The 13,088-nt window shown below is 37.6% G+C and overlaps 1 protein-coding gene across 1 annotated transcript; it reads right to left on the reverse strand.

The window, feature by feature from the left end:
• Positions 1-2,950: 2,950 nt before the first annotated feature.
• tmem128 (transmembrane protein 128) lies at positions 2,951-11,654 on the reverse strand. Its single transcript, XM_061728671.1, has 4 exons — positions 11,439-11,654; positions 8,036-8,168; positions 6,056-6,217; positions 2,951-3,873 (listed from the first exon to the last, which is right to left on the reverse strand). Exons 1-4 carry the CDS (start codon positions 11,533-11,535, stop codon positions 3,774-3,776), a joined length of 492 nt encoding a protein of 163 aa, XP_061584655.1. The 5' UTR covers positions 11,536-11,654; the 3' UTR covers positions 2,951-3,773.
• Positions 11,655-13,088: the final 1,434 nt, after the last annotated feature.

The following is a 13,088-nucleotide window of genomic DNA, read 5'->3' on the forward strand; positions in this document are numbered from 1 at the left end:
TGAAACACTTCACAGCAGAACCAGAACCTGGTCAGAATGCTGAAGCAGCATGTGAAAATAAACAGGATGGATGCTTTTTCAATATAGGTTGAGAATATAAGTATCAGACAGCAGTTGTTAAGGAAAAGTACTTGATGATCACCAGAAGCACCTTGAAGTCATTGGTTTCACCATGAATTTATTTGAATACCAAAGTATTTCAATTCAAATTTGAGTTTGTTTGTCATCTATTGGCTGGAATTGGGACAATGACCCCAAACACACTAGCCAATGTACATAAGAAGAACTGTAAAACAAAAGAATCAATGTGTTGCAGTCAAAGTCCAGACCTCTACCTGTCTGAAATGTTGTGATAGGACCCTGTGAGAGCTGTGAATGAATGAATCCCTGTAAATCTCCAACTGATAAATTAATTGAAAATGACTACAACAGTTATTAGAGCAAGCTACCAAGATAGTTAAATTACTGTTTTAATAGTCTTTGCCACTAGCTGTTTAAGAAAAATGCAAACAAGCTTGCAGCTTTGTTCATTTTATTTGAAAACAGAAGAAGCAGCAGTTTAATGTTTTTGTAGTCAAAGAGTGTAGACAAGCTCAAAGAATTGGAAACATATAGGTGGGTATATAAATAGATTAATTGATTTATTTATTTTAAATGTGGTTGTTGGTGACGGATAGGAAAGTCTGCGTATGTCTGAATGCGCTGACCTCCCAGGATTTTCCTGCACAAAGAGAAGGCCCCCCCCCCCAAAAAAAAAAAATAAGGAAAAAGTGAAAATATCCACTGAGTTCTCTGAGTGAAAATGCTTTGTTCATGAAAGAGGTCACAGGAGATTGTCCAGACTGTAATTCGCTGTAAACACCATAACATTGTGGATGCAGGCTGCTGGTGGTGGTATGGTGTGCAGGACATGTTCTTGGCATATTTTAAGCCCCTTGGTATAAAATGCACATCATTTAAACACCAGAGCCCACCTGAGTATATATTGTTTCTGACCATGCCCATCCCTATATCACCAAAGTGTAAGCATAACCGTCTTCTGATGGATACTTCCAATAAGATAATGGATCATATCACAATGATTAAATCATCTTTAAGTGGTTTCTGGAGCTGTTCTCAAGAAGTCTCCTCAGTCACCAAGTTTAAATCCAATTTTCAATCCAATAGAGTTTCTGGCAAATTTCCTGCCGCCATAAATCTGTGTGTTCTGTTCCTGAAGAAGATTACCCTTCTACTCTGCAGCCGAAGTCTAGATAGATGAAGTCTTCAGAACAAAATAAAATGAAGTCCCGATGCCTCATTGCAAGCCTTTGAGTTACCACAGGTGGATGATTGAGAGTCTACACGAGCCAAAAAAAAAAATAAAAAAAAGTAAATGACACCTTGGAACTAATAGGTGGTCAACCTCCTTTGGCAGCAATGACTTCAAGTGAAAACATCTCATAGCTCTGGATCAAGTCTGATCCAGAGCATGATATTCAGGAGGATTTTTTTTTACCATTATTCTTTCCAGAACTACTTTAGCTCAAACACATTTGTAGGACATTGCGAGCCACCTTGAGGTCATTCCACACCACCTCCATGGCTTTGAGGTCTGTGCTCCAACGGGGACACTCCAAAAAGTATTTTTTCTTTTTGTAAAGCCATTCTGTGGTGCAGCTGGTTGACAGCCACCCTGACATTATCTTGTAAAGTATTTGGTAAACGTGAGTGTTGCATCTTTAAATAAAATCCATTGTCCTTTTGAAGTCTGACTGGTCTTTACTTTGTCTGAACTGAGAATCAGCAACGTTACAAACACATTTGTCATTGACTCTGTTACGTACTTCTCTTTTACAAGTCCTCATCCGCATGCTTAATGTTGACCTTAGGTGTCAACAGTGACAGGACGCCCTCGACTGGACTCTGAAGTACTGCAACCGTAAAACACTGCACTTATTCTCCGCAGGGAGTATTTAACAGGGACACATGTAAATATGTAAATAACAAATAACTATGATACTACATCGAATATCAATTTTCCCCTCAATTAAGGCAAATATTTCAGGCCATGAGGCAGCAAAGCGGTCAATTTATGGTGAACTTCACCGTTGAGATGCTTTGAATTTGGTATTTTAAGCTTTTTGTTACATTCATACTGATGACTGAGCAATTTTCATGAACAGTTCAACATATGCTTCAAAAGTCCACAGATAATCCCAGTAGTCTTGCATTGTCAGGTTACTCTTGGGTTCATCCTTTCCTTTTCTCATTGAAGATTCTGTATGGTGCCGTTGGAGTCATCTTAGCTGACTTCCCTTCTAGGATGAAGAGACTCAGTATTACAACCATTTCTATAGACAATCTGGCTCAATGTGGACTAATGGATGCCTATCCACTATGAGATAACTTTGTATCCCTTCCCAGCCTCATCCAACCACTTTTGATCCCACATCTTCAGAGAGCATGGTTCTCACCAAGATACCGCTCATGAACAGCGCATTTAAAATGTTTGCCTTTTATCAAAGCTGCTCTAAACCACACCATCAAACTTCATTCATTGGATTCCAGGTGTGCAAACTACCGACTCCAGGTAGCTTTCATTGAAGTAATTAATCTATGGGCTCCCTGACCTTTTTCCAGCAGCTCAGTGTGTTCAATAAAGACACAAACACAACTTTGAGTTATAGAACATTGTTACTGTGACTAATTAGATAGTGGTCAGATCAGATTTCATGGTGAGTGAATCCAAATATCCAGTTAATTCCAATGGACTCTAATGTTTTACAATAAAATCTTTCCCATCTTATTAAAAATCTATATACTGAATGTCTGCACATCTGTAGAAGAGTTACCTCAATGAGAAAATACATGTGAAACATATCTTTATCAATCTATTCTTGTGTGTTTGGACTCAGTTTTGGATAATATACGCTGATTATTTAAAATCATGAATGAATGGAGACAGACATTTAAAAAAGAATTTATTAGCCAGCACGTTATTACACACACAGAAAAGTGCTCTCTGGATTTAAACAACCTGAAGATATCAATACACTCCATTAACAGCTATTTAGATACACACTAATAAAAGTAGAGAGTGATGGCTATTTGTACTCCAGTTCAATTGAAATTCAGATTATTTGGATGGATTTCAGTGTCTTGGTCAAAGGTTCCTCAGCTGTGGCTAATAACTGTTCAAATGAAGCAAAACAGCACTTGATGACACCACGGCACATATTTGCTGTCAGTCCACAAAGTTAACTCTGGACTTCATATTTACAAGCTCCAAAAACATCTTATATGGTGATATTACATTTTAATAATTCATACAAACAGATGAATGACATTTTCTGTGGAAAACTGCTTTATCAGCCACTTTGCATGTTTACATTTGGGGGTGTTACTGTCGGCTGCACACGATTGGTTTACTAACTGAAACAATCATCTGAGCATCATCATCTAGAGATAGTGCAGGTTGCCCGAGCAGACAAACAATGTTGTGGAAAATCTGGTCAATCCAGAGTTTCAAATAAATAATGATAGAAAACTTTGAAAGGATTAGTGCAGACATAAAGAAAAGGTTTACTTCATCCGTGGAGATTGATTGACATCACAGGTAAGGAGCTTGGTCCACATTCCGGTGCATCCTTTCAAGAACTTAAGTAAAATACAATACATAAAATGTTAATTCCTTTTATTAAAAATAAATTCTGAGTGAACCGTCATAAAAGAAGATTTTTTCAAAATCTTTGAAAAAAGAGAAAAAAAGGACTCAGTCCCATCTTTTGTGCTCATCCAAGCATTGAGATGAACATGACAACGCCCATGAACTGTGTGAAGAGAATGAGTGGAGTGAAGAAGGACCACACTGGCCAGAGTGCAATGTTGAAGCTGCAAGAGACACACATAAACAAAAGTTAATATAATACAGATGCTCCTTATTTTGTCATAGTATCACAGTACAATACTGAATTTATAGGCGACACATTTTAATTGGGGCTGTCAAAGATAATTTGATCAAATTATTCAAATATAAACCAACTTTAATGGTGTTACATTAACACCGTCACAGTTTGTCCATCATCAAGACTTCTATAGTCTTTCAATAATGTTTAATTTTCTCTGGAGAGTGACACTTAATGTATTAGAAGCCAGCAAGCATAGAACTACCATTGTGTTAATCCCAGTCATATAAAACGGACGAATTCACAAGAAGTCAACCTCCAACAAAACAACAGTCAAGTTGGAGATATCTGAGATACCAGACACTGCTAAGTACTGTAATCTTTTCAGAAATTACTGCTGCAGGTGTGGCACCTTGTCCACAATATGTAGAAAAAAACATTTATTCTGAAACCTGTGTTCACCTGGGGCCTGTACTACGAAGCAAGTTCAACATACCCAGGATATCTTTTCCTTATCCAGATTCACTAACCCGGACAATTGCAATCACGCTAAGCGGTCACACGACGGTGGTTATCAACTCGGTATATCAACCCAGGTTTCTCCAATCTGGATATGAGCGCGTGCACATAAAAGGGGCGGTGTTTTCAGCGCATGACCAATCGCAAGCATGGAGAAGTCTGCTGTCAGAACCGCTTATTTCAGTAGCGAAGAGCAAACAATAATTTTACAGAAATATGATGAGTATAGGCATATAATACAGGCAAAAAGCAACACAGTTGCAGCTGCAAAATGCAGGAAAGACAGCTGGCAAAAGATCGCTGACTGTAGAAATGCGTAAGTTCATAGGGATATAAACATATATTTGAATATTCTGTGAATCTTAATCTTAAACTGTAAACCATGATCAGCAATATTAAAATAATAAAAGGCTTGCGATATTTCAGTTGATTTGTAATGAATCCAGAATGTATGACATTTTTTTTGTTTTTGTGTTTGCATTACAGAAAATCACAATATTCTAATTTTCTGAGACAGTCCTGTATATATTGGTTCTATAACTATTGTTGTTGACTGATAACTTGTGCTGATGCTGTACCAAAGAATTGGGTTTATTTATTTATTTTATTTTATTTTTTATTTTTTCAGGAGGGGGGTATTTAGTATTTTAAAGTGACTTCTCAGAATGTTCGAGGGACAAAATTGAAAATCCCTTTTTTGCTATCCCCTTACAAATGCATCTTCTTTTTGATTTCTTCTTGATTTATTTATTTAATTGGTATTAGTTTTGGATTGACTGTACATCGGATTTTGGGTGATGATTTGTTTTATTTATTCATTGATTGATTTATTTTTTATTTTCTCCTCCACCTCTTTTTTCTTTTTTTTGGATCGTTCATACAGGTACTCATCAGGGAAAGCAAAGGGGTTTTGGTGGTCCCTGAATACGCGTTCTCTTCGGAGGGATCCTCTCACATTTTCCAAGAGAGCTGATTGGTCAGTGGGCGGTGCTTTTACACCCGGCGATCTGTATCTCGAACATAACCTGCTCCGGAGCAGGTTAGCTGTTCAGCATAAGTTACCATGGCGATGTACCCCGGTAAGAAGTGAACCACCGTCGTAGTCCTGAAAACCCAGGGTTAAACCTGAAGTTACCTCGCTAAACCCAAATCCCGCTTCGTAGTACAGGCCCCTGGACTCTTAATATGTGATTAACATCTATTTAGATAACATTTCAAACTTAGCCGGTCTCTGCTGCCTAAGAGAGAGAAAGTGAAGCTAAAGCGAAATGAAGGAAGCGAGCTTCACCTGCAGGCAGGTGTGGGTGTTCTTCATTGTTCTTGAGAACTAAAAGGCTGTGCAACAAAGTCATTTGCTTTTCCAACTCCTCTTTCATTCTTTGGCCTGCTTGACACATGACTTCATACATACAACCTCAGAGTTAAAAGAGGATGCACAGCAGCCAGTGCTCAGAGTCTGTTGACCTAACTTGATGTCTGAATGCAACTTAACATAAGAATGTCCATAACACGGACCTTTGTTTTTCTTCCATGTCAGCCAGAATCTATGTTTATGTTGTGTTAACGGTTCAAAGACGTCCTTACTAAAGACAGTGAGAACACTCAACACAATGAGCACATTCTTGGTTTTTTCTTTTTTCCTGTTTTACCTGCATGATGCAGCAATGAAGGCTGCAGTGGTGATGGGAGGAATGGCAGGGTACTCTTGGTCATAGTGCTGGAGGCCTTTGAACCATTCCAGGTACACAATACAAAACATTGCCAGAGACAAGCAGATCCCAAGGAGTATCAGGCCGATGTTGAACCACCAGCTGGAAAAAAACAAGGTGAGGCACATTTATAACAGCGGCTTTGGCTGTCTGTTGAAAAATACAAAAAGGATACCTGACCACATCAAAAACAATAATGCATGTGCTTTGATCAGTATCATGTACTATACAAAAAGTTTTACTGCCAAAGACAACATTGACAATGAGAATGCACCTTATGAATCTTAAGGCTGTACAAAACATGTGGGAGTAATGACATCAGGCTATATTATATATTACTCCACAATAATTAGGATTAAAAACAGTATACGTTTGTCAAATTTTCTTAAAGCACAATAAAATACTTTCTTCACATCAATCTCTCTCCTCTCCCCTAAGGCTGTAAAATAGGGGAAATACTGTGCACTGGACGTCTGTTAGCAGCCCTCGTTTCTCTCTTGTCCCAGCTGCTCCACACAAAAAGAGAGATGGTTATGTGCAGGGTGGATGCAGCTGGTCCAGTCTCTGCTGCTGCAATCACCTGAACCGCTGCCCCACAGCTCCCCCTACAGCTGAGCCAATCCACACCTCACCACCACAACATTAACATCTGAGTCTCAATGTCATTTGAAGGAATATTTGCCAACTTTGAGGAAGTGTGGTCTAGCGCTCGCAGTCTCCCATCCCTGCGTCCCTCAAAACTGTCCAAGTTAACTCTGGACTACCATCCCAGTCGGCTCTTGTGACAACTGCATATCACTTTACGGCAGTGGTTCCCAACCTTTTTTCCTTGCAGCCCCCCCTACTTGTGTCTAAGACCAGCCAGGCCCCCCCGACCCGTACGTACTAGCACCAAAATAGGCTTTAATTGAAAAAATGAACATTAATTATGTTTTTTGATACATTTCTCTTTGGTTTACTCTGTATATATGTTTTTCTCCAATGTCACCAATGTATAAAATATGCACAAAAGGACATAAAAATATTTCTGAAAAATGTCTCTTTTAATATGAGACCAACAATTTTTTACATTTTTCCTTTAACAATCTGTCGGAGTAGATTAAATGTTGAGTAATGATATAATAATAAGAAATGAAATCATTTCCTGTGTTTGTCACCAGTGTATAAAAAATACAAAAAATATTCAAGGCATTCATAAATTATTCCTAACAATGTCTTATGAATGACTCATTCGCAAATCTAATTTTTACAACTGCATTATTTCAAAGCAGACAAAGTTTCGCGCCCCCCCCAGAGATCTCTGGCACCCCCCCAGGGGGGGCCCGGACCCCAGGTTGGGAGACACTGCTTTACGGCACTCTGAGTGTTAATACTTAGCTTAAGGCAATCAGCTAATGTCTCTGAATAAGACATACTATATAAAAAAAACGCTACATTCATCTAAATAAAGTCATGATCAAGGTAAGCAGTAAATGCATTGAGATGTGGAGGATGCCAATCACAGTGGCTTTATTAAGCATATGAAGACCTTAATCAAAGCATGACTTCCTGTTGAGTTTCCATGCCAATTTACAGCAGAGATTCGCTGCTTTCATTTGAACTGTGCACATTCCCACGAGGAGGGGGCACAAGGCCAAGAGAAGTAACCCATTGACTGAACTACACTGTTCAACGTTTATACACAGAAAATGTAATTAATATCTTTAAAGCAACTCACAACTACTGTAACCAGAGTATTGTATTAGGTTGAAAACCTGATTATCGCTGTCTTTGTAAAGAGGTCATTGTCACACAGCTACAGTGAACATTATGGCAAAGGCAAGTAAGGGAATAAAGAAAGTCAACCACTGAGCTAAAAGTCACAAAAGTCCCTTTATTATGCTTTGATTCAATTTTGTGTCGGTCTCATAAGGTGCTCACCTTTTGACATCATCGCTTTTCATGATGACACTGAGAAAATCTGTATAGTAGGTCACAACTATAGATGCCAGAATCCAGAAAATGGAGTGTTTGTTAATGCGAGGTAGTGGTTTCCCATCCTTTTCATCCTGACCTGAAAGGTAACACGTCAAAGTTTCAAAAACAGTATCAATAGACGCAACATCACGATATGAATGCTTCAAAAGTATTACGGCTTTAGGCATTTTCAGCACACATTCAACTCAACTCCAGCAAGTTCCAGTTAATTTTTATGTCACATTTCAGAATCAATGAAAATGTGGGTTAAGTCTGAGTTTATTGTTGGTCAACACGAATAAACTGGATACCTAAAAGAAAAGTGAATAGTAAGGAGACACTTAGAGGATTACACGGTTTCTCCATGGTTCTGTTTTCACTCTTTACCCAAATTTAAATCCGAATATGAGATTTATCTTGCATCACTCAACAGAATGAGCTAAATCCTTTCCTTTCAGAATTAAGCAGCTTCCGAGGTGAAACTGATATGTTTCTTTGAGATAATCTTGCCCTTGAGAATGCCATTAATCTCTATAATTTAGTGGTTGATTTAACATATCAGAGCCTTCTTTTTGGCTGCTGAAGTGGTTAAGCATGCTGGACTACTCTGAACAGGGTTCATAATGAACTCAACGGCTTAGGTGAGCAACTTCATCTTCACTTACTGTTGCTCTGAACTTTGACTTGGACATTGCAACACCTTGATTCTTTTCATTTTCAGCTGTTTTGTTGGAGACGGGTGACCCATTCTTAGCCAAGTTTTAGCTGTCAGACACATGGCCTGGCATCTGACTCTACAATACTTCAGTATGCAGAAGAGTGTGTGGTCAACTCTATGACTGCAACGTGTCCATGGGAGTATATTACAATCTTTAATGAAGAGCATGTATTTTCTGCTTGCTCCCAAAACTTGTCTTCAGATTTTTCTCTCCACTCTTGGATTGTTGTGGAATAACACTGTCAAAACTCCATCAGCCAATAGAAAACACATCTGAACCTGACCAATTAATGACAGTAATGATTGATGACAGTAATAATTAACAACAGTAATATACTCCCATAGATCCTGTGGCATCATATCACGCCCAAATGGTCACCCTTCTCTCAACAGCCTTTTTTTTTTTTTCCAAACCAAATGTGGCAATGAGCATTATGGTCAAGCATTTCAACTTTACTCTTGTGTGTCCAAAAGACACTTTAAGAATTGTGTGACTTATCCAGATGTAAACATGTAATCTAAGCCATGCTGCCATGTTCACCTCAGAACGAAAAGGGTTTCTCCTGACAACCTTTATAAACAACCCATACTTTTTCATGTCTTTTTTTACTGTAGTGTCATGAGCATAACGTATAACTATAGAGTCTGAAGCTAGTCCACTGTATCTAGTGGACTTTTAGCATCTTCTCTGAGCATTGCACGGTCACCGCTTGAGGTAAACTTGCTAGCATGTCCACTCCTGAGAATACTGGCGAGTCTTGAAAGCTTTCCAGTTGTGAATAAGCTCTTTCACTATCAAATGGTAGACTCCATATATGATGGATACGGTTTCATATCCCTTCCCAAATGTCTGGAGCTGAGTTAACACACCTGAACGTCCCCGACCAGTCAAGTCCCAAAACGTTAAGCTTTTACAGCAATGGCAACACTTGCTGATGATCATTTAATCAAGTTAATTTAAGTAACAACACTGAGCTGCTACTTTTCTTATTTTCTGTGAAAAAAAAAAAGTTTTTCCAGGTGTGCCTTTGGTATCTGGGCTTAAATTTTTACTAAACAAATGACGACACAGTGTAACATGCCACGTATTGTTCAGCTGAGGCTATATTTACCTAATTTTAAGATCTGGTGAGGACCACATAATTTATACTATTTCATGCCATCTAATCTGTTTAATTAAAAGGACAGAGTAATGTCTTCTTCTCCCAAATGGTATGTGCATAAATAAAACAAATGTTCTCGCAAAGTCAGGACTTGGTCTAAAGATACAGTGTCTCTTACTGTTACCAAACTGACAAAGCCTTTGTTCACAGTAAAAACAATCAAGAATTGCTGGATGTGTGCCAGTGAAGGCCTCAACGCTGAACAATCTCCACTGTACAAACCACCCATGGGACACAATTTCAATATTTTATTTTACATCGTAAATGGCTAGGGTTTGGTTAGAAGTAGTAAAGGAAAACCTTGTGCCGTTGTTTAAGAATGAGTTAGTGGCAAATGAACAGAAGTTGCGAGCAACTATTTTAAACTAAATACATTGACTTTCAACTTGGATGGTTTGGGAAACTTCAGCATTATGAATAGACTCATTTGTGGCATGCACATTGTTATCCAACTGGTATTTAAAAAAAAACAAAACAAAAAAAAAACATAAAAGGTTTTTTTCTAGCTGTCATTATGCTGTAATGATGCTCTGAGGAGTATTCAAGCTGATTGTGGGAAGTTACGTACAGCAGCGTGATTTATTTTGACTTGAAAAGGTTGAAAACCACTGGACTAAAGAACAATACTTAAGAGAGATTATCTGTCAGATGGTACAATATGGCTTATTACAATACAACTTGTTGCTGCTAACACTTGTGATAGAAATACTTTGAGTTCAGAAACAGGTTACTGAACTGGAATGAAAATGTCATAATTGTGTTACCAGTAAGTTCCTTAAAAGCATTTTAAAATGTCATATTTAATCCATCCGAGAAATTATCCCTCACACTGATTAATTGCACTCTAAAAATGAATTCACTAGTGTCTTTTGGTCATTTTAAATCCCTGATCTTAAATCTTTTAAGCACTGCTTGTATCTGTTTTAATTGATTGTATTGTTACATTATTTATTAATTGTAACTTCATATTTGTTTAATTGACTGCTCTTTTGTTGTTCTATTTTTGTCTTTGTTTTTACTTTTGTATTGCTCGACGTCATTGTAAATGAGGGCTCGCCCTCAATGATTTTCGAGTTTAAATAAAGATATATATAATTTTGTCATACTGGCAAAGAAAATAGATATTTTTTTACATCAATGAGAAACATAAACCAAACAGTGTCTTCTGAATAAATCAGACGAATCGCCACTTTGAAAGGAAATACAAAAAGAGTGCCAGCAGATCTTTGGTTATATCTAATCCCAACAAACATTACTTGTATGAATCACATAAACCCAACTATACACCCATTTATCTTCGTCACTTTGCTGTTCGTGACTTTTATTTCTCGTCTCTTTCAGTGTGTAACTGCTATTTGTCAAACAACAAACCCTGAACAGAAGTCATTATAGTATTGTCATTATCAGCAACATATCACTCAAAGATTACCAACAAACTTTAAAGAAAATCTGTAAAATTGTCTGAAGAAGACATGTCCAAACTTACTTTTCTCATCTTCTGCAGCTGACGCCGCTTGCAAGAGAAACTCTGCATCTTTCTTAAATCGGTTTCGTAGAGTTGTGAAATCTCCATCATTCAGCATTTTTTTTTTCAACCATAGACTGTCGCAATACTATTTCACTTCAAAACCACAAACTGTATAAAACAGTTCAGAGCTCAGATTAGCGTTAGCGGAGGCTAAATAGTGAGGCGCTTCCTGCTGCGACACCGGCGCCTGTTTATGACGCACATACATTACTTTTATTTCTTCTTTTAAACCTTCATCTCCCTTCAAAAAATAAAAATCGCATATTTTTCTTACTTGAAAAGTAGAAAAATACACACACACACACACACACACACACACACACATACACACATATATATATATATATATATATATATATATATATACGAGCCTTATAACTTGAAGAAAAATGAATACTTCATGATTGTTGCTTCAGTGTCAGCTGCAATTGGATAGATTATTGGCTAGACCTCGAACTGCAGTTCATTTTACAAGATATCTGTATTACAAACGACAACTGTGAAGGTTCCAAATGTTTACCTGTCAAAAGGTATTGAAGTTTTTCTGATGAAGAGAATTCTAACAGATGCTGTTTATATTGACAGAGGTCATTGTACTGTAAATACACGTAAGGTGTAGTAAGCTTCTGCTGTGGGTGATAATAAAGCTAATTTATGCTCTGGAATGCTGTGCGGCTCTTAAAAAATGTCAGTAAAATAAAGCAGCTTAAAAAAAAGAAAAAAGAAAATGTCCTGATTAGAAAATAAACAGTACAGCTGTCCAATGTCATGTATTTTCCATTTAACAAAAACATTGAATTACAACTATACATTGTTCAGTGACACTTCTATATTTATACTATAAACCAGCACAAATGTTTTAGTTTTACAGATATTGTTTATTTCAATTTTGCAAATTTTATCAGAAACTTACTGCAGATACCACAGCTTTGAGAATGGAAAAAACAAACCAAAAAAAAGTAATATACAGTATACTTGTTACAGTTATACTTAAGTACAAATAGCTGAAAATGACTTTTTCATAAAAATCACACTGTTCATAGCTCATCCAAATGTATGTTGGGGAAGAAATGAAAAATTTGTATTAGGAAAAATGTAATATGTTTCTTTGCAACAGTAAAAACTAATGTAAAATCAGCACCATGTGAGGTCTGAAATAAAATATAAGAATTGAGCTCTATTGAGGCCCACCGGACTAGATATCATTGTTTTAATACTAGAAAACTTGAGTAAGGGCTCGACTAAAATCCACAGTATGCTATATACTATTACAGGTAAGCAGTGTGATGAATGAGCATCAGTGTTAAACCTGCTGGGATTAGCGGGGCTTCATAAAGCTGGCCAGATTTCCTCCTGGTGTGTGTCTGTGTGTTTGTAAAGTGAATACTCGTTCTGTTGGAAAATCAGAAAGCATTAAAACTTCACCTGAGGCTGACACCAAGCGTCCCGCTTCTATGGAGCTTCTGTGTCTCTGGCCAAGTGAACTCTGTTTGGGCGCGTAGGAATGTGCATTAGCTTTGTCCCGTGCGAGAGTCAAATTTACCTCAGGTGCACCTCTCCTTTTTCCCTTCCCCCACACCAACATCCAATCCCAGAGATAAGGTGCCA

The sequence above is a fragment of the Cololabis saira genome, chromosome 8 (genome assembly GCF_033807715.1).
Source record: "Cololabis saira isolate AMF1-May2022 chromosome 8, fColSai1.1, whole genome shotgun sequence".
NCBI lineage: Eukaryota > Metazoa > Chordata > Actinopteri > Beloniformes > Belonidae > Cololabis > Cololabis saira.

Coding starts and splice junctions, on each gene's coding strand:
- tmem128 (XM_061728671.1), bottom strand. CDS start 11,535: ATGCTGAATGATGGAGATTTCACAACTCTACGAAACCGATTTAAGAAA. Junction 8,169..11,438: donor AGCTGCAGAAGATGAGAAAA/GTAAGTTTGGAC, acceptor GTTACCTTTCAG/GTCAGGATGAAAAGGATGGG. Junction 6,218..8,035: donor AAAAGCGATGATGTCAAAAG/GTGAGCACCTTA, acceptor GTTTTTTTCCAG/CTGGTGGTTCAACATCGGCC.